Source organism: Bison bison, unplaced genomic scaffold (genome assembly GCF_000754665.1).
Source record: "Bison bison bison isolate TAMUID 2011002044 unplaced genomic scaffold, Bison_UMD1.0 scf7180017864167, whole genome shotgun sequence".
NCBI classification, from domain to species: Eukaryota; Metazoa; Chordata; class Mammalia; order Artiodactyla; family Bovidae; genus Bison; species Bison bison.
Window position 1 is genome coordinate 2,265,718 of NW_011494739.1, and position 22,006 is coordinate 2,287,723.

Consider the following 22,006-nt stretch of genomic DNA (forward strand, 5'->3'; position numbering starts at 1 on the left):
CATGGATTGGCTCTTCTACATGCAAACATTTCCCTAAAACATTTGGGGTTCATTCCCACTTGTCTGCTACCAAGTGTTAACAATGACAGATGTTCAAGAAACAGGGGGAAACCTAGAGATGCCATGAGCTGCGCTGAGAATAAAAGTGGTCATCCTCTGTGAAGAAGTCATTTGCACTGGGACAGGACTTCGACGTATGTGTGTGCTAAGTCACTTCACTCGTGTCCGACTCTTTGCCACCCCATGGACTGTAGCCCTCCAGGCTCCTCTGTCCATCGGATTCTCCAGGCAAGAATACTGGAGTGGGTTGCCATGCCTACCTCCAGGGGATCTTCCCGACCCAGGGATTGAACCCATGTCTCTTATGTCTCCTGCATTGGCATGCAGGTTCTTTACCAATAGCGCCACCTGGGAAGCCCTTTTATGTATAGTAGATAGATTTTCTCTCATCTTCAAAAGTCTTGGTGAAATAGGTACTGTGATCCCTCTTTCACGGGGAGTGAAAACCCAAGCTCTGAGTGGGGAAGTAACTTGGTCAAGGTTCCTTGCTCATACTGAAGGATGGGAGAGGCTGGAGGCTCTGGGCTCCCTGACAGCCCTGGCTTCCTTTTATTTAGACCGCATCTTCCTGTCTTCTCTGTCTGGCACCCACGGCTCTACCCATCTCTGCCTCTGTCAGAGTTCCAGCCTCTTCCTTCCCTTCCTGAATATTCTGAAGCTTTCCCCTGAACCAGCCCCTGGGCCTTTGCACATACTGTTCCTTCTGCCTGGAACCCTCTTTCTTGTCTTTCACCTAACCTCCTGTCCTTCAAGGATGACTTCCCTAGGTTGCCATGCTTGCTCCAAGAGTACCGTGTAGTTCACCTGTCACAGTCACTGTGCTGTTTTTGCTGTTTGGTTATTGTGTTTCTGTCTCCTCCCACCCACCCTAGACTGTAGGCACTTTAGAGCAGGTGTGTCTGTCTTGTTCATGGCTGTGTTGGCATTGCCTAGTTGTTGGCACACAGCTGGTATTTAGTAGGCATTTGTTGAGGGAAGGAACCATCTTACTTGAGTCTCACAACAATTCCGTGAATCTAGCAGGGCTGGGCTGCTCACTCTCATTCTATGGATGAGGAGAGTGAGGCCCAGTGAGGGAAGGGGTCCAGTCCACTGTGACCTGTGACCAGCCAGGCCTGGGTGACCGTGGTCCTGACACCTCTCCCAGACTGAGAGGAAGGCCTCAGCCAGCCAGGGGGCTTCCCAGCCTCCCATGACCCTCTGCTGCTCTCCAGCTTAGAATTGGCAAGTGTGACCTGTCTCTGCCTCCCCCCTTGCCCAGGATGTGCTGGGCAGGGGGAAGTCGGGGAGCGGGGCGAGGGGATGGGGAGAAGGCCAAGGAAACTGACAAGGAAAAAAGCTAAGTCCTACTCGCAGAAGAGCTGGGGGTAGCAGGGCTGTGGTCATGTGTTCCGAAGCCAGGGCAGGGGAGTCAGGAAGTCAGAAGCAGGAAGGAAGCTCACATCCCTGCCCCAGGGGGATCCAGCGGAGACAGTGGGCCTTTGTCTTCCTGTGTGTTTCAAGCACTGGCCAGCTTGAACTCAGCAATTGCTTATGTATATATTTATTTTCCTTTAACCTTGGTCATAGGGTGAACACGCTCTGGAGCAGGTCATTGGGGTCCAAAACTCTCTCCTCACTGTGTGTCTTGGCTTCTCTGGGCCTCAGTTCCCCCGCCTGTAAAAGGGGAAGATGATAATTGTACCTATCTTCCATGGTCATTACAGGGCTTCCCCAGATATTCTAAGGGAAATTCTCCATGGTGTGCCTGGTATAGAGAAATAATTGGAGAGAGCATCACAGAGAACTTACTATGTACAGGCCCAGTTATAGGGGTCCGCAATTTACTAAGACTGCATGGGGATTTCGGAGGCTCCAGCGTGATGCTTGAAAGGGGCAGAGGTGGGATGGAGACCCAGCTCTCTGCAGATATCAGAGGGCTGAACCAATGAACTGTGTTACTTAGAGAGAGCAGCTGCTGCATGTTGGGTCCTGCCTTCCATGCAATAGGCACATAAAGGTCAAGTGGAAATGGACAATTCTTCCAGGATACCTGGTGGCCATCTGGGACCCTTTCTTCAGGAGGAATGCTTTCTACCGGAAGCCTCTGAACTCCAGTGTTAAGAATCCCTGGAGCAGGGGTGGAGCTGGGGAAGGGTTAAGCTGAGTGATAAAGTCCTGCTTATAGGCTGAGCTCAGGGTACTCGGGAGCCACTGAAGGTTCTAGACAGGGGAAGTGCCATGACTGTAGGCCAGGAGGGAGCACACCTGGAGATGGGGCCCCGTGAGGAGGCTGCTGGGATCTTCCAGGCAAAACATGAGGCTGGGGTGAGAGGGCAGGTGCCGGAGGGGAAGCGGTGCCGGATGTCCTGCCTCCCTTCCTGCCAGCTGGGAAGTGTCACCTTTGAGTACAGCTGCCCTGGTCCCAGAGAAGGCAGCTGTGGTCGAGGATGGCAGAGCCGCCCACTAGACACAGACTACTCAACTCCAGACTCACACAAAAGAGAAACATTTAACTCACTGAGTTTTAGAGTCTTTCTGCTACAGCCACTTAGCCCGAACCAGAACTCACTGTTTGACCTCAGGCAAGGAACTTTACTTCTCTGAGCCTCAATTTCCACATTTGTAAATTGGGGGCAACAATAGAACCTGCTAAGAGTCAGAAACGACGCATGTAGAACTAACAAGGAGGAGGCACGTGGTTAAAGCCCCTCATTCCCACACAAGCCCCCCCGGCTGACCCCCTAACTCTCATTTAGCCCAAGGGCAAGCCTTTTATTTTCTCTGCCTCCTTCTGATTCCCTTGGTGGCTCAGGGCAGTGGACACAGGGCCCTCCAGGGCCCTTGACCCAGGATCTGAAAGACTTTCAGATAGAGGTGATCCCTCTCCTGCATTTTACAGATCGGGAAACTGAGGTCCAGAGAGGGGCAGGGCTTTGTCTCAGCTCCGCAGGTCCGTTCAGAGTGATGCTGAATCCAGCTTTTGGTGGGCACTGGGCAAGGAGTTGATCTCTGATAAAGGTGCTGGGGGCACCTTCTCCCACCTCTCCCCAGCTCACTGGGGAGTGGCAGCACTGGCTCAGCGGCATCACTCCTCCGCACTAACTTCTTTACCGTTCCTCATGACCACCCCAGGGCCTTGGCAAGTGCTGTTCCCTCTAGTGGGAGAGCTCTTCCCACAGCTCCTCACCTGACAGCCGTTTCTCACATTTGGTCCTTGACTTAAGTGACTTTCTTCAGAGTCTTTCCCTGATCATCCTGCCCAGTTGGACCATCTGAAATCTTTTACCTATGGCTCCTATTTATTTTCTTCACTTATAATATATTAACTAATCAGTTAATTTAAATTTAAAAAATTTTGATTTTGGTGAGTCTTTCCCTTTAGTCTCTTAAGCACCATGATGTCTGGACTGCGGCTGTCTGTCTGTCTGTCTGTCTTGTTTGCTGCTCCCTCCCCATCACTGAGGCAGGCTCTGGCCCGGGCAGGTCCTCAGTACATACTCGCTATATGAATGAATGGATACGTGCATGAATGAATAAATTCCCGAGTGAACGTGCCAAGCCTGGACATTCACCACTGCCCTGAATCTGCACGACTTCCCTGTGACTAGATCACAGTCTCCCCATTGTACAGATGAGGAAAGTGAGGCTCAGAGAGGTCTTACAGGGGAGGGTAGGAAAGTGTGGGATGCTAAAGGCCATTGGACTTCCCTGCCCTCTGGACACATCCAACAGCAGCTCATAGGATATGTTACACATTAATCTAACACAAGAAGTAACACATTTATGCTGGTTGTGGCCTGAATCAGACTCCATTCTCTGAAGGGCTGCTCCATCAAAAGATGCTGATGCTGCTGTTGCCAAGGCAACACTGTTAGCTTTCCAAAGCATCTTTCATGAGAGAGGTGAAGGCCCACATGGACACTGTGGAGGGGGGACAGTCTGGAAAAAGGAGACAAATACCCTTTTCTACTGAGACAAACCATCCTGATGCTGGCTGCTCCCCTGCCCCCTGCAAAGGGCCACCTCGTACCCCACTCATGGTTGCTGTCTCTGGGCTGTGCACAGTGAACTCTCTTCCCCAGTGTGGAAACTGCTTTTGCTGGAAACATCCAGAGATCTCAGGAACAATGTGTTCTCCCTGCCTGGCTCCACTGGGATTTACCAGACACCAGTGGGAAATACAGAGTAGTCTTGGAAAACTTTCCAGAAGGATCATTCATCCCTTGATATAGGTGGAGAGGACACCACTCCAGCCTTTTTGTGGTTGATGCCAAGATGCCTCCAGAGAGCTCTCGACGAGGGAGGCAACTGAAAGATGCAATGCACTGGAGGTGGTGTTGGCTCAGCTACTTGGATGAAACTCTTTCCCCTCTCTGAGCTCTAATTTCTTCATTGCTAAGGTGGGGAGAGTGCTGGTCTGATGCAGAGAGAGGTGACAAGGCTTCTAGGTAGGCATCGGCAGATGTAGGTATCCTTGAAGTTTCTGCAAGCAGTGGCTTCAGGAGACCTAGCCAAGGCCAAGGACATGCCAGCTAGGCCCCAGGGCCCTGTGCACTCCAAGTCCTTTATCTGGTCATGTCTACAGCTGTGGTGAGTCAGTGTTGCTGTCTTTTAGGCCTCCACAGGTGCTCTGTCCTTATAGCACAGATGGGAACTGTAAAGGCTCAGAGAGGGCCAGGGGTGCTGCTCCAGGGGCAGAGCCGGGACTGTGAATTAGGATGTGACACCTCTGGGCAGGACACAGCAGTGTCCTTGATAGTCTGGGGCAAACCGGGGATTAGCTAGAGCCCGAGGGACAGGCCTTGGGGGCACGGAGGCTAGGAGAAGGGGCAGGGATAGAGATGAGAGCCAGGAATCTGCAAGAGGGAAGGAGAAAAAGTGAACCCCTGTTCTCGACTGCCCAGCATCCCTGCTTCCTGAAGCGGCTCCTCATTTTCTCCAAGGCCAATCCAACGCCTTGGAGGGGACTGACCTCAGTCCCTGGTTCTAGGCATGATCATGTGACCCAGGTCCGGTCAATCAGAATCACAGTGGTAAACGCAAGGATGGACATAGGACGAGTCCTGGCTGGAAAGAATTCTGCTCTTGTTGGAATCACTGGGACAGGGGAGCTTTCTGGCTGAGGGATGTTAAGCAGGCAGAACACGAGCCTGCGGTTGCTGGAGCCATCGTCAGGAGAGAACCTGATGGAGAATGAGGTCAGCATGATGGATGGCAGGCCTGAGAGGTGAGGAGCGACATCATTTGAGCACCCAGATCTAACCACACCCGAATCTGTCTCTAGACTCCCTGTATGTGAGTCAGTCCACTACTCAGGATAAGTTTTCTGTCCCTTGCACTTGAGAATCCTGGCACAGAGAAGGAAGGAAAGTTAAAAAGGAAGGATGGACATTTTCAAGAAGAGATATGTGAGGGTTACCCCAATTGGGTTCTTGGTGTTTTTAGACAACTGGAATGCAGGTAGAGATTGGAGCCTTCGCCCCACCCAGAGGAGCTCTGTTCCTGGGGCTCCCAGCAGTGCCTATACACTTGCAGTGAAAAAAAAAAATGCTGTAGCTACAAAGATAAAGCACTTAACTTCCCTAGGTCCAGGAGAAGGGGTGGCATGTACTACTAGGGCCGATTTCTCCACCCCATTCACTTCTTTGGGAACTAACATTTATTAGGCACCTGCTTCCTGCTGGGCTCTGCTAAGAGGCTGAAAGACAGTCTCATTTCCTCCTGCCCCAGCACAGTGAGGAGGGAGAATCACCATCTCCATCTCACAGACCAGACGATCGACCTTGAGAGGCAGGACCACTGGTTTCAAGCTCAAGAGCCGCAGCAGGTCTGTCTGAGTCCAAAGTTCTGCCCACGGCACCACGCTGCATACACTAGATGCTAAATGAAGGCTCGCCTAGCAAATGCTGGATAAGGTGCTGTCAGCCTTCTGGGCAGCAACCTGCCCCTAGGTACTTTTCCCTCCTGCCTGAAATGCCACCATTAGCAACCACACCCTTTGGTTTCCCAGAAGGAGATCAGCACTAATCTGTGCTGGTTTGGCACAGGGGATTGGCAGAGGTGGGACTCAGGAGGTGGGACAGAGCCAGGCGAAACGAAGGTGCCCTGCTCCACCCCACAGCCTTATGCAGGAGAAAATCTTCTGAAGATAGAGGGGTGTCCGGGCGGGAGGGCAGGTCGGTCCTGGCTGGACCCAGGTGTTGGCTGAGGATGACAGGGCTTCAGTGGCCTCATCAGGATTGAGGCCAGTGACACAGTAATGGGAGTGGGTGGCAGAGTGGCCATGGCCCCTCTCTGCTCCTCTCCTCTGAAAGAAGCTCATGAGGAGCCCCTGGTTGCCCAGACTCAGCAAAGCCCTGTCTCCATGGATAACTGCAGCATCGCTCTTGGATGAGAGAGGAGGAGACTAGGAGTTCTGGTTTGGAGGCAGAAAGGATCTGGACCCAGCGATTGGCTTCCTGCTCAAGACAGAGTGGGCAGTCCCCAAGAGTCCCTAAACTTGAGAGCTGGTGTGAGTTGGGGACACAAGAAGGGTGGACGGCAGCCCCAGCCAGAAAACTGGCTTCCTAGGGTCAGAGAAGCCTTGAAGCACTTAGTTCTAAGACCAAAGACTTAGTTCTAGACTCTTCTTCAGTGACAGCATGTCTGTTTCAACCCAAAGCCTCTTTCCAGTTGTTTTTAGAGGCTGTCTGAAAATGTTATGGTGGCCCTCATTGCTGAAAATGGTGAAAACAGCTGGGGATGGGGATGGGGCCTGGGGTTTAACTCATGACTCGGGAGAACCAATTTTCTCCAAGGGCATCCACAGCCCCAGGAGATGCTCTGAGATAATCAGGTCCCATTTTCAAATAAGTAAATTCGGGGAAAGTGGCCCACTCTAGCCCTTTCATGGGTGGTCACAAAGCACATGACCACAGTGATGGCTCTCACAATGCGTCTACATTGATTTAACCTGGTGTTTCCCTCCCTCATTAGACCACAGGTACCTTTATTCTCTCTGGAACATATTCTAGAACATTCTAGGGGTAAAGGAGTACCTCTTGGATCTCCTGGAGCCCCTGAGAAACCATGTCTGAGCTTTAGATGCTGGGGCCTAGGAGTGATGGACAGTGTGGGTGCAAATGGCGATTCCCATTATAGGAGGGACACAGCTCCTTCAGTCTTGAACAGAAAGTTCAAGGATGTGAGAAAGCTTGAAATAAGAGATGGCCTTCCCAACAACCCGGGGACAGAATCTGGGCCTCCACCTGAGTGGTTTCCTCCTGTAAATACCTTCCCACTTGCCTGAAATTCCACCACTAGCTGCATATTCCTTTGCAGAGCCCAGTTAAATCTGCTCTCCGCTTGTTCAGGATACTGCAGCCCTCAGGTGGGCAGGAGGTCCCTGCAGGAGGCAGGAGGGAAGAGGAGGAGGGACACTGAAGAGGCAGGAACCCCCAAATGTCCACCATTTCACAACTTGAGGGGAAAAGGGCTAGAGGTGACTCTTCTGGACTCCTGGGGCAAGGAGGGCTGGCTCAGGGGACCCCCAGGCTGTCCGGGACAAGGTCCTGGCATTGTGTCCTGTGTTCGAGTCCGGCTTGTCCAGGGGATACCATGGCCATGTCCTCCCTTGGGACCAGCCTCCAGGCGTGGCTGCCCCTTAGATGCCCGAGGGGCGCACCATCATGCGAGTGGCGCGCAGCGAGTAGCTGGGGCCCTGGAAGTAGTGCCAGCGGATGCCATTGAGCTTGCGCACGTGGTGACGGGCTGGATAGTAGATGCCATTGAGGTTTGAGAGGCCACAGGCGTCAAACCACCACCCTGGTGGAGGCGAGAGAAAGAGGCTTTAGGTAAATGGGGATGCAGTTAATAGGGTGAGGGCAGCCCCCTACCCCAAAGGCGAATCAGGGCTGCTGGCCCCTGAGAGAAGCCAGCTTGCTGAGGATGGGGTTGGGTGGGAATGGGTGGGAGATTCCCAGACCCTCTCCTCAGCCTGGGGCCTCCAGAGGCTGGGAGCTTGGGTCTGTCTCTCTGATGTCTCTCTTTGCTCCCTATGACCCTGCCTTTCTGGGTCTCTCTGCCTCTCACCCCGTTTCCATCCGTCTTTCGTGGATGAAACATGATCTGTGATTCTCTCTCCACCTTTCCCTCTGTACCTGCCCCTGTCCCCATGCAGCTCTGTGTCTACCTCTCTGTCTGTTCATCCTGGTGTTTCTCTCATTTCCGTCTGTCCCTGTCTCTGTGTCTCCTGAGGTCCCCTCCGATCTCTGTCCCTCTCATTCTGTCTCTCACATCCCATCTCCCACTCTCTGACGTAGCTCTCTGCAGAAAACACTGCCTGAGTCAGAGTTGGTGGGCAGCTGCCCCTCTGCCCCCAACCCAGGTGTCCCTCCTCCTGATCCTGCTTGGCCTGGAGGAGGGTTGCGGGGGAGTCTCAAATCTGGGGTTGGAGCAGATTAGGCATTTTACCCCCCTAGGGTGCACCCTGGTCCCCAGCATCAGTGCTGCTCTGAGGTCTTAGGGGAGAACTGGAGGTGCCAGCTTTAGGGGGCGGTGAGACCCTGGAGGGGACCTTAAGGACTCAGTGGAAGTAGGGAAGTTTGGATGAGGTACAGCCAGGCCAGCCTGCAAGTGAGTGAGACCCTGACCTGTACCCACTTCTTGATGGCACCTGGCTGCACAAAGACCCAAGTGGGGAGGCGATAAAAGGTGTTCAGCCAGGTGAGCCTGTGCAGAGGCGTGGGTCCACCCCATCTTGCACCCACCTCCGGACAGCATCTGGGCGCACTTGCAGAGGCAGTTGTCATTGTCTGCGTCGCGCGTGCTGAAGTTGGTGCCCTGGAGGACCAGGCTGCTCTGGCGCCCTGCTGAGCCACTGTACCCACTCAGAGAAAGCCTGGAGGCCACCCGGAGGTGGTGATGGGAGAGAGGCACAGAGTCAGGTTGGGGCTGGTTGAGGAAGGGGCTCCCCTCTGGTTGTCCTGGGAAGGGAGCCCCATCCTGAATGCTGGGCCATCTTCCCTCCTGGATTGCCCTCCCTGCCTGCTGCCTCCAGGGACAGAGTCCCCATGTGTGCCAGGCCCCTCTCAGCTGGACCTGAGTCTTGGACAGTTGTGAGAGTGATCATGATAATAATAATAATACTAATACTAATAATAATAATAATGACTATGGCTAACACTTTTTGAACATGGACTATGTGCCAGGCATTGTTTAAAGCACTTAACGTGAGTTAACTCATTCTTGCTTAATCTTCACCATACCCTAAAACTCCTGTTTTACAGAAGAGGAAACAGAGCTCCTGTGAGCCAAAGGAGCCTTCCCCGAGTGTGAGAGCTGTGTGCCTTCCCTCCCCAGCTGACCATCCTGCAACCCCAGCCCTGTCACTCCTCCTCATACTCATCCCCCCGCCCCCACTTCCAGGAAGACTTCCGTGACCACATCAGCCCACATGGATCGGGCCCCAAGGCACCCCAATACCTGTGACTTCTACCCTTGCAGCCAGGTGGGGAGGGTTTCTATTTATCAGGCTATAAGACCCTGGCAGACACCTTGAGGCCTGTGTGGTGATTGCAACCATGAGCTTTGGGGACAAAATGCCTGGATTCAAATCCCAGCTCTGCTGCTCGCCAGCTGCGTGCCCTTGGGCAGATTGCTTCACCTCTCAGCTTCAGTTTCTTCAGTTTTTAAAAACGGTAATGATAGCATATTAACCGTCATTGTGAGGGGGTGACCTCAGCATGTGACGAGCGTGGAGCGGTGCTGGCGCGTGCTAAGTGCCCAGCACGTTCAGGGCTTGTTGTTATCCGTCCTGTCCTGTCCGTGTGTTCCCAGCCCGGGGCGCGCGGCTGGCACAGGCTTCCACTGAGCCTGGCTGAAGACAGTGCTGGGGGCTTGTGGTGGGGGAGGGCCTCCACTGACAGCTGCGGCGGGAGCCACTTTGGGAGCAATCAAGGTCTTCCGGGTGGAGGCAAGGGGACACCAGGTACAGCCAGGGCAGTTCAGGGGAGCTCTGGTTCCCCAGGGCAGGGCCTGCGAGATGCCCCCAGAGGGATCTAGAGGGAAGGTGGTGCCTGGGCATGTGGCCTGGCTCAGTCCCGGTACCTCCCACCCATGGACTCTGCCTGCGGAGAGGGCAGGGCCAGCTCAGGGCAGACAGCCATGAAGCCTCAACAATGCCCTTAAATACATCACCCTGGGCTTGCATGACTGGTGTTGCAAACCCCCTTCCAAGAGGCCCACCTAGCCAGGGCCTCCCTGGGGTGGGAATAGGCTGGCCGGCCCACTTGCTCATATGGTCCCAGCTTCTTGTGGCTGTTGACGGCTCCCCTTAAGGGCTCAGACATGTCACTTCAAGGCCAGGCTTGGGGCTCAGGCTGAGGTTGGGGGTCATGTTTAGTCTGGGGCCGCATGAAATCAGTGTTGGACAAAGCCAAATGATCTCATGAGGTCATTCAGCAGCATCAGCCCCTTACTGGGCCCAAGTCCTCAGCCTCCCTTCCCTGCTCCTCTGGGAGCGAGAAGGGGGATCTGCAGTCTCTAGGGGACCCTCAAGTCATGGGCCAGGAAACCCCACTTGACCCATTTTTCAGACACACTTTGAACATGTTCATGGCCGAGGCCTGGGGAACCCAAACAAACACACGGGTCCTTGGACGTCCCCAGGTGAGATACAGAAGGGGTGTGAGTTCGTGTGTCTGAGGTCGTGAGCATCTGGGTACGCGTCTTTGTGCCTGCGTGTGTATGTGTGCGTGTGTTTTGAGTTTGTGTGGCATTATCTATGGTGGATCTGGTGTGTGCTCTGCAATCTGTCTTTGTGGCTGGGTTGTGCATGTGTTTATCTGCAAGGGCTTCTCTGAGGCATGTTTGCACACGTGCCCGGTTGTGTGCTTGTGCTTGTTTGGGTAGCTATGGCACTTGTATGAGTCTCTGTGCTCTGAAGGCCCACGATATACCCAGGGGTGTGGTGAGCCCCTCCACACGAACATGTGTGTCTGTGCGTGTCCCTGTGTGCCTCTGTGTGTATCTGGTGCTCGTGCCGGGTCTGGGTGGGTGGCACCTCGGGGAGGCCTGTGCCTGCTGTCAGTGTGTGCTGTGCCTTGTCTGTGCCTCCCTCACCCCGCTCCATGGCTACTTCTCTGCAGGCTTCTGCATGCACCCCAGCTGGGCTCCAGAGGGTCCCCATCATTGTATCTGACATATAAGCGTGTCCCTCCTGCCCATGCCCCAGCTGCTGACTGCCAGGCTTCCCTGCCTCTGGGCATCCCTGAAAGGATCCTCCTCATCTTGTCAGGCAGCTGACTCTGGACAGTGGGGGCCCAGGGACCAGCGTTTGTTTCTGTCACTTTCCCCTAGCCCTTCTCTCGCAGTTTCCAGGCCCCTCTGTGTTTTCCAGGATCTTCCAAGCTGTTCCTGAATGAGCAGGGCCTATTCTTTAGGATCCCAGCAGCCTTTGAAAGAGCGTTGCTTAAGTTTAGGGTTTCCGTGGCCAGCTAGATGGCAACTCTTCTGTCTCTGCCTGGGGTGTCCTCTCTATCCTCTCTTTGTCTGGAGAATGCCTACTCTTCATAGGCATCACCTCCTCCAGGGAGCCCTCCTTGATAGCACTAGTGTCTCTGCTCCTGTGCTGTCCCCTTAGGCAACTCCTGTACTCCTGGGGGTGTGGGAAGACACACTCACCCCAAGATACACATGACGCACTGGACTGTGAACAACTTTGAGGGGTAGAGCGCAGGTCTGATTCTTCTCCAAATGACCAAGGCCAGCCCACACTTAGCTCAGGGCAAATGTTCAATATATTGTTATTATTATTTGGGGTCTGCTAAGGGTCAAATAGATGTGGGCCCTTTGAGACCTGAGAGTAATGGGCAGGGAGCTTCTCCAGATCTCAGATAAAAAGTCAGAGGCAGCACATCAAATTCACATAGGAGAGCACAGCAAGTGGTTCCAAATTTAACATAAATGCATATGTTCGTATAAATGGACATAAATAACTGAGATATGCATAGATGTAGAGATATTGTATTTCTGTCTTTGGATATATTGTTTATATATCTCTAACATTTACTTAACACTAACCATATGCTAGGCATTTTCTCACAGGTTATCTCAGTTATGACATAGATAGTGTGTTTTACTGAAGCACAGAGAGGTAAGTAACTTGTTTAAGGTCATGAATCCAACAAGTCAAAGAGTCAGGGTTCATACCCTGGGCAATCTGGCTCTAGGGCCATGTTCTTTAGCACAATGAGATATAATACTTTCCTGATATTTCTTCCCTAAGAAAAATGGCAGATCATGGACTTGGGGCCACAGAAGCTGCTGCCCCAGGACTGGGTCATGGAGATGAAATGAAGTTTAACTGTTACATGTGTAGGAAAGGGAGGCACCCCCACTTCCTGTTATGCACTTACTATGTCCCAGGCACTGGGGATGGGAACAGCAGTGAATTCGCACAGAACAGGCCAGCCAAGTGTGTGAAAGGATGGCTTGGGAGCAGTAATTGTAATATAATAGTATAATATTATTTGTTGGATATTTACTAAGTGCTAGTGTTAATGCTCTATGTATAGTATTTCATTCAAGCTTCACAGCACTTTGAGGTGAGTATACTTTGGGCACCCATTTCACAGATGAGACAGTGGAGGGAGCAACTTGCTCAGGGTCCCTCAGGGAGATAAGGATAAAGCCAGGATTTAAGCCTTGGCTTTGGTGGTCAGTGGCTTAAAGAGAGGTCAGCCAGGTGTTGTGGCTACTCACTGGTCAGCTCAAGGAGTCAGGGGGCATTCAGCTCAGCCAGCCTAGCCCAGACCTGGGGATGTTTCATTTAGCTCTAGACCTTACACTTTATGAAAGAGCATTATCAGATTGGGTTGAGTCCCATAAAGAGGGATGTCAGAAGCAGCCAACTGGATGAACCAGGAACATTTCACAGAGAGAGGGGCTGGGGGCACATCCCTGAGAGGCCATCAGAGAGGGAACTATGCATACAGTGCAAGGAGCCAGAGAGTCATGAGCGATTCTTTGGAAGGAAGTGGCTTCCCATTAATGGGAGCATTCCAGCATGGTTGGATGCTGACTGTGGCTGTAGAGGAGGTTCTAGCATCATGTGAAAAACCAGATGACATGTGAGGTCCCTTGTGGACCTGGAACATGAATCTGTGAATTCAATTCTGTCCTGGTTCCAAGATAGCTTATCCTAATATCCTCGAGTTTCTCAGAGGCATAAAATGATGGGGGAGAAACACGAGTTTTGGCAGCAAAAATGAGTTTAAAACTATGCCTTCCCTACCTTGTAACTCTGGGCAGTTCCTACATCACTAAAGCAGGTATAGCAACACTTACCTCAGAAGGTTATGTGTGTGTGTGTGCTTAGTCACTCAGTCGTGTCCGACTCTTTGTGACCCTATGGACTGTATCCTGCCAGGCTCCTCTGCCCATGGGGAGTCTCTAGGCAAGAATACTAGAATGGGTTGCCATGCCCTCCTCCAGGGACCTTCCTGACCCCAGGGATCGAACCCAGGTCTCCTGCATTGCAGGCAGATTCTTTACCGTCTGAGCCACCAGGGAAGCCCTCAAAACGTTATGGGGAGGATTAAATGGAGCTATGTGCCTGGAACATAGTAGGTGCTCAAGAAATGCTCATTTCTTTTTCTGAATGGGACCAAGAACCCAGGCTGAGGGGGATGGTGGGAGACCTTGGTGATTTTATAAGTTGCTCATATTTAAGCCCATCCTGTGTTACAGAGCTACGGAGAAGCTGACTTGACTCGCCTGAGTTCACACAGCGAGCTGGAGAGAGTGAGAATGAGCCTAGGTCTCTTATTTCCCAGCCCGGAGACCTTTCCACTTCCCCTCATAGCATAGGACAGACTGGGAACATCACTCCCGTGGTTCCAGGCCTCTGCAAAATGACTGACTGACCTTGGAAGGCCCCTTCCTGCTCCCGGCATGGCAGCGTCAGTGGCATTCTTTCCACCCCACCCAGTGGCCGGGCTGTGCTGAGTGCTAACCAGCTGCCTCCAGAGCCCATGACGCGCACCCAGATGGGGGACAGATGGCAGGAACAGGAGACACCCAGGGACTGACCCCTGGCGCAGACTCTGTAGCCACTAGCCCAGGGTCCCCCGCCCACCCACCAGCCTGGGCCCCGAGACCACCTGTACAGCTGCGCCTCACTGCCCAGCTGGAAGTGCTCATACTGGGCGTAGGCCTCGTTGCCTTCCCAATCTTGCAGCTCCACTCGCAGAGAGTAGGTTGCCCTGCTGGTGAGCTGGTGCACCACTTCATTGCCTAGCCAGTGCTCTCCGGCTGGGTTGCCAAAGCCCTAGGGAAGGGGAGAATGCGGGTGGGTTGCATGTGGAGGACAGAGGCTACGCCTTTGGTTAAGGATCTGGGCTGGGCCGGGCTCTGGGGACATTCACCCAAAGCCACTTTGCTAAATGACCAAGTTCATAAAGAACAGTGTGGGCAGGCCTAAGGGTGGAGCTCCCCAACTTCTAGAGTAAAATGACTAAGACTTTTGTAAATGTAAAAACCTTTTAAAAGCAATTGAAATCACATTTCTATGAAGTTCAAGAACAGGTCAAAAAAAGTCTGTGGTGGTAGAAGTCAGAATAACCACTACTTTGGGGGTGTCTTGACTTGGAGGAGACACAAGGAGGTTTTCTGGGGTGCTGGGAATGTTGCATATCTATCTTTGAAAGGTGGTCACATGGGTGAATACATATTCACTGAAAGGTCACTGAATCTTACTTACACTTAGGATTTGGGCACAGAAATGCATGTATATTAAATCTCAGTTAAAAACTAGCTAAAAACTTAAATCCGCTGCATACATGGCTGAGCAAACTTTGTTCAGTGACATGGCAGCCACTGCAAAATTTCAGTAACAGAAATGTAAAACAAAGAGCACTGAGGTGGAAAGTGTCCCAGGGTGACAAGTATCCAACACCCTTAGCCAGGACAGTAATTCAGCACTAAGGACAGGGCACACCTAAGCCCCACTCCCCATTTTAGTACCACTGATCAGCCTAATGGTTTATAGTCAGCACTCTTGTGTATTTCTGCTTTTGAGCACCCTCTTGCTTTTTGCCATTTGAATAATTCTTTAAAACCCAATTGGTTTAAGAACAGTCATAGCTTAATTTGCTATTTATTTTCAAGTATTTATCAAATGGACAGCAAACAGACACACAAAAAATAGTATTGTTATATTTCCGTTTGAGTATCTTTTTCTATTTCTTTTGCTCTTAAAAACTTTAAGAGCTTTTAAGTCAGCTTGCCAAAAATCCTTTACTCAAAATTTAATTAAAAAATTGGAAGACAATCAGGCATTATCCCTCATCTTGTAAAATGCATGGGGTCTTTGAGCCAGCAATTCTGCATTAAAAAATCTCTCCTACAGATGTAGTCATGTATGTGTGTTAAGACAAAGACATTCATTTAAGCAGTGCATCCCGGGGTGGGCAGCAGAGGTTACTTTTTTCTGTTCCATTTTTTGGTAAAATTTTTCCATCAACATGTATCTTTTCCAAAAATTAAAATAAAATGAAAGCTAAACTTTCATTTTTAGGATATACGTCAGGACTTGCAAAAAGAAGGTTCAATTTTGGGTGTTGGAGTTCTTGACAGTGAATGTGCGCTGGCCAAACCTGTTTGAAGGGAGTTGGTTTAGGCAGGCTGATTTTTTTTTCTGAGAAGGGTTGAGGGCAAACCAGATGCCTGCCCACACCCCACATCCTGCCCCAGGTTTCAGGACTGACAAGATCCTCCCCAGGGCAGCAATGTTACCTGTTTGTAATCCTTCCAGTTCCGTTGGAAATTCACGCTACCATTCTCACGGCGCTGAATGAGGGTCCACCCACCTCCACTGGCCTCCATGTCACAGAACACCTGGAGAGAATTGAGAAGGTGGGGAGTTGGAAGCCCCTGGAGGCAGCCAGAAGCCAGGTCTGGGCCAGCATGAGGGTCATCTGACTGACAGAACATCACAAAGCAAACAGTGAGCTTGGTGGTCAAGGGCATCACACAGATCCAGGCCCAAACCCTTCCTTTCTTCATTTGTCAAACGAGGATGCTAATACCTTCATCTTTTTGTGCCTTAGGTTCTTATCTGCACAATGGAATTGTCGTGAGAACTAGGTGAGTCATCCATCTAAAGAACAGAACTCAGTAAACGGAGGCTTTTCATTCACTATTATTGCAGGGTTCCTTTAAAAATGAAATGCCAAGAGGTGTAAAGTGCTTGATATATGGCGTAGACTCAGGAAATGTTATTACAGGGGTTCCCTGGTGGCCTAGTGGTTAGGATTCAGTGCTTTTATTATGGAGGCCTGGGTTAAATCCCTGGTTGGGGAACCATTCTGCATGCCGCACGGTTGGGACAAGATACCAAAAAAAAAAAAAAAATGTTATTACATTTGGTGGACAAATGTTTTCTGAGCACTTAGTAGGTAGCAGGCTCCATTCAAGGCATCAGATCAGATCAGATCAGATCAGTCGCTCAGTCGTGTCCGACTCTTTGCGACCCCATGAATCGCAGCACGCCAGGCCTCCCTGTCCATCACCAACTCCCGGAGTTCACTGAGACTCACGTCCATTGAGTCAGTGATGCCATCCAGCCATCTCATCCTCTGTCGTCCCCTTCTCCTCTTGCTCCCAATCCCTCCCAGCATCGGAGTCTTTTCCAGTGAGTCAACTCTTCGCATGAGGTGGCCAAAGTACTGGAGTTTCAGCTTTAGCATCATTCCTTCCAAAGAAATCCCAGGGCTGATCTCCTTCAGAATGGACTGGTTGGATCTTGCAGTCCAAAGCATAGAGAGTGCCAATATGGATGAGACAAAGAGTTCATTCTTTTGAAGAGCTTACCATCCATTGCAATCACATCTTTCAGTTTAACTTTTGTTTACATATTAATTTTTCAGCCAGTTCAGTAGATTTCAATGTTTGATGAGGAAATACTTGGTATCTAGTCCCATATTATTAGTAGACAAATCAGAGACAAATGAGAGATAAATCAACCCCCAGGGCTGGTTTGATCTGGAGGAAGCTAGCAGACTGATATGGCTAGAAGGTCTGATACAGCTGGCAGACTACTGAATATGAACATCTGGGCAGCTACAAGATGAGTTCCCAAGAAAGAGTCAGGGACAGCTCGGGAAGGCTTCCCAGGGGAGTGGCATTGCAACAAGGCTTTGGATGTTGACATGCCTGCCAGATAGAGATGAGTGGAAATAGCATTTCCAGTGGAGGAGGGGAGTAGCTGGAATACAGGTTCTGAGATGTTAAAGGTCTGTTCAGGAGAGAAGACAGTGGTATGTGTTGTGAGGGTAGCAGAGGTTGCAGGAAGGGAAACTGAGGTCCAGAAAGGGGAAAGTATATGCTCAAGGTGAATGGGTCAAAGTAAAGCTGAAGTCTGAGCCCAGATCTCTTACCTCCCAGGCCAGCTCTTCCCTCTCTATCAGTGTTCCCAAATTTTAGCTATTCACACTTCCCAAATCCCACCATAGCTGAATTTACTTAATTTCGTATAAAATATTTACTTTAAAAGTGGTGTCTTTTTTCACTTAAGTAAATACTCAGACTGAATGCATCTTAAAAAGGATATCTCAAACTCTTCCACTTTTGGGTTTGGCCCCCAAACCCTCCCTCCTGACATCCACATTTTGCCTTGACTGCGCTCCCTCCACACATTTGATAACTGGTCCTCAAAGTTCAGGGTCTCCATCAGTCCCAGTCCCTAATATCCCACATGGAGCAAGCTAGAAAATATCTGCTTTAACCACATGATCTGACCCCTGATTGGGTCACCCCTACCTTCTCTGGGATCTCAGATGTTGGACAAGGCCTGAAGTGAATGTGGGGAGCAGGTGGGGGTGAGCAGGGGTCCTTTGGCTCAGCACCGTCTGATAGCCTCAGTCCCCAAGGAGCCCCCTAACCTTTCTGGGCTCTGTCACATTGGCCACATGGATGGTGTAGATGCCACTGGCATTGGCCCCAAAGCGCTGGATCTCTGCACAGTCCTGGAACAGCTGGTCAGCTGCCCTCATGGAGGCTGCAATGGGACAAGGTGAAAACAATTAGCAGAGAGCAAAACGCTTCCCAGGTGGCTCAGTAGCAAAGAATCCACCTGCCAATGCAGAGACACAGGAGATTCCGTTTCGACCCCTGGGTTGGGAAGATTCCCTGGAGGATGGCAACCTACTTCAGTATTCTTGCCTGGAAAATCCCATGGGCAGAGGAGCCTACAGACTAGTCCACGATGTCACGAAGAGTCAGACCCGACTGAGCATGAATGTACATTGATGAAGATGGGTGTGGCTTAGTGATAAATAATTCACCTGCCAATGCAGGAGATGCGGGTTTGATCCTTGGGTCAGGAAGATCCCTTTAGAAAACTTATGAAATTTTGCCTAGCTAAAAATTTATGACAAATTTTGATTCTACTTCTTTGACTTAGTATGAATAGAACAGTATATTTCTAATTTAAAAGAAAATGGACACACAACAAGCAACAAAGGTTTACTGTATAGCACAGGGAACTATAATCAATATCTTATAATAATCTATAATGGAAAATAATCTGAAAAATTATATATGTGTATATATATAACTGAATCATCTTGCTGTATACCTAAAACACTGTAAGTCAACTATACTTCAATAAAATATATATATTAACATTTTTTTAAAAAAGAAGGAAATAGTAACCCACTCCAGTATTCTTGCCTGGAAAATCCCATACAGAAGAGCCTGGCGGGCTACAGTCCATGGGGTTGCAAAGAGTCAGACGTGACTGATCAACTAAATAACAAGGTGAGAGGGAAAGCGCCAGGTGGGCACTTCTGCCTGCTCTGTGCCAGGTTCTGGGCTGGGAGATGTTGGGGACACAGAATGTATCAGGCCCGGGAGGGTTTCCTAGAGGAGCTGACAGTGAGTTGGGACCTGGACGAGGAGCAGGGACTGCCCAGGTGTAGAAGGGAGGATTGTCTCAGGCTGAGGGAACAGCACAGGCACAGGCTCCAACGTGGGAACAGGACTGCTGTGTGCTGGGGTTGGGGTATGGTGAGGGGAATTTGGGGCTTCCCAGATGGTGTTAGTGGTAAAGAACCCACCCGCCAAAGCAGGGGACCTAAGAGACATGAGTTCAATCTCTGAGTGGGAATATCTCCAGTATTATTGCCTGGAGAATCCCATGGACAGAGAAGCCTGGCAGGCTACAGTCCATGGGATTACAAAGAGTTGGACAGGATTGAACTGACTTAGCATGCATGCACGCACCTGCACATGCATGCGCGCGCGCACACACACACACACACACACACACACACACACACACACAGGAAATTTGCCTGAGGCCACGGAGAGGAGATGACTCACACCCTGATCTCAGACCTGAGGCCAGAGGGAGCTCTAGCTGCTCAATGAACTGGAAAGTGTCATCAAGGAAGGAGAGAGGAGTCTTGAGATTTCAGTCTTGAACATGGGGCTGAGGAGCGCAGACTCTGGCAAGGAAGAGTGCTCTGGCCAGAGATTAGGACAGAGACTGGGAGGGATGAGACTCAAAGCAGGAAGGCCAGAGATGAGGCTGTTACAGTCTTTCAGGACAGGTACTGGGGCTCCAACTCCACTGAGGTACTTCTCCATTTCATAGACCAGAAAACTGAGGCCCAGGAGTGAGGTAACTGGCTCAAGGACACACGGCTGGGTCGGGTGGGAAGGGATGAGCAGGGCTTGCCTTCTCTCTGGGTCTCACTGGGGAGCTGTCCTTAGAGCTCCCTCGGGGTGGGTGGCCCAGAGTCTCCTCCACAGTCCACTCTACCAGCATCTCCTAGGTGGGCCCCTCCCCTACATTCTGCTTTCCCTGGGAGCTGACCATTGGCCTTAAGAGAGGATATGAATATAATGGCCAAATTCCACCAGGGCTCTGGGGGCCTCCACGCTTAGCAAGAAAAAAGTGACTATTGGTAAATAAACTATTCAAATCCCCTCTCTGGCTCCTTTCGTGGAATCCATTAGAGCTTTGGGCTATGAATCCACCAGAATCCAATCTTGGGTAGGTGGGTATCCAATAACTAATAATGTTAGTCACTCAGTCTTGTCTGACTCTTTGCCACCCCAAGGACCCCAAGTAGTCTGCCAGGCTCCTCTGTCCATGGAATTCTCCAGGCAAGAATACTGGAGTGGGTAGCCATTCCCTTCTCAGGGGAATCTTCCTGACCCAGGGATCTAACCCAGGTCTCCCACATTGTGGGGAGATTCTTTAATGTCTGAGTCACTAAGTTTAAGGTGGGTATCCATGGACAGGGCTAAAGTTCCAGATGGATAGGTATCCTGACGAGGGACAAACCAGGAAGCTACCAAGTGTGTGACTTCCTGTTTTTGGCTTCATACTTGAACCTGGATCCTGGATCTTGGAGCTGAGGCACTGTTGAAAGGAGGCTATTATTCCCAGATCGCAAATGAAAAGACAAAAGCTCCCAAATCCATCCCAGTCTGTGCAAAAACATTCCCTGGACAAGATCCCCATGGTCTCACTGGCCAGGCCCCTGGTCCCTGGGGAAGGGAAGCAGACATTGGGCCACAACTGGAGACTGGGTTGGCAGTGAGCCGGTGGGGTGAGGTGTTGGCCCCAGGCCCCATGCCTTTGGCTGAGCTACAGGATGAATTTAGGCAGCCTCATTGCCACTATGCACAAGCCAGTGATGGGTTCGGGTCACTGTTAATTACGGACGACATCCACTTCTCTTGCCTGTGGCCACCTCAGACCTTTTCAAACCTCCACCTCGGGGTGCCCAGCTTAGATGGCGCTATGGTGCTGTCCTCTGTCTCCACAATGCTGCCAGCCAACAGTGTCTGGAATCCATCACTATTGTTTGACTCCTGTGCCTTAAAGGCTTTCCAGCTTCCCCCTATGGTGACCCAGCAGCAGTAGGAACCCTTTCCCTGTCTTTCTCTCACCAAGCCATTCTCCCTTCCCTGGTTCCAATCACGCTTCCTAAATGTTAGTCCCTAGAAAATGAGTTAGTCCCTTCCTGCAGCCCTCAGATTAAAGTCTCCTCTCCTGCACACAGCCTTTTAGGCCTTCCATTGTCTGGAAAAGACCCTGAAGCTGGGAAAGATTGAAGGCAGGAGAAGAAGAGATGACAGAGAATGAGATGGTTGGATGGCATCAGTGACCCAATGGATATGCACTTGAGCAAACTCTGAGGGATGGTGAAGGACAGGGAAGCCTGATATGCTGCAATCCATGGGGTGGCAAAGAGTCAGACACAGCTGAGCGACTAAACAAGTCTGGAAACTTCAGGGACACTGCTAGCAGGGCACCTAGCACATACCAGGCACTTAACAAATATGCAATTCCTCCTCCTTCCCTCAGAGACCCACAGAGAGGGGCTAGCCATGTTTTGTTTTGTTTTGTTTTGTTTTTGGCAAGAAACAGTTGTGGAACTATGCTGTTCACTGGTGTACCCCCAGCACCCAGCACTGGGTGGCTCAGTAAGTGCTTGTTGACTGAGTGACTGACTCTGGAACTGAGTGATTGAAGTCGGCCCCATTAGAAGTGGGGGCTGGGGAGCAGGCCCAGCCATTGTCCTTTCTTAGGAAACTGATCCAGAGGTGCCTCTCCTCTCCTGTTTGGTCCTCTTGGGTTAGAGGGGAGAGAAGTCCTTGGGGGGTAGGGTGGGGCTGAATCCAACCTCTCCATTCTGTAGACAGGGAAACTGAGGCTTGGGGATGAGGGGGCAAGCCCAAGCAAGCGGGGATGGAGGGTGGATCCTGGAATCCCCAACTTGTCAGTCTGGGCTGGTGGTGTCCTTCTTATCACCACCCGTATTGAACAGATGGGGAAAGGGAGACTAAGGGAGGGATGGGGCATGCTCAAGGTCACTCAGGGAGTCAGGAGGAGTCTGGATTGGTTCCTCTTAGGACTGTGGTTGTTGTCACCATGATGACTACTCTTTGTTGTTTCTGTTTCGTGATT

The 22,006-nt window shown here is 51.0% G+C and overlaps 1 protein-coding gene across 1 annotated transcript in view; it reads right to left on the bottom strand.

Annotated features, from left to right (window-relative positions):
* Positions 1-2,532: 2,532 nt before the first annotated feature.
* The window catches only part of ANGPT4 (angiopoietin 4), a 48,185-nt gene continuing 28,711 nt past the window's right edge, over positions 2,533-22,006 (bottom strand). Inside the window, exons 4-8 of the mRNA XM_010841895.1 lie at positions 17,964-18,095; positions 15,817-15,918; positions 14,184-14,350; positions 8,790-8,920; positions 2,533-7,845 (exon numbers count right to left, since the gene is read on the bottom strand). Of these exons, the coding sequence (XP_010840197.1) occupies positions 7,685-7,845; positions 8,790-8,920; positions 14,184-14,350; positions 15,817-15,918; positions 17,964-18,095 (693 nt within the window). The 3' untranslated portion in view covers positions 2,533-7,684. The remainder of the gene's footprint in view (positions 7,846-8,789; positions 8,921-14,183; positions 14,351-15,816; positions 15,919-17,963; positions 18,096-22,006) is intronic.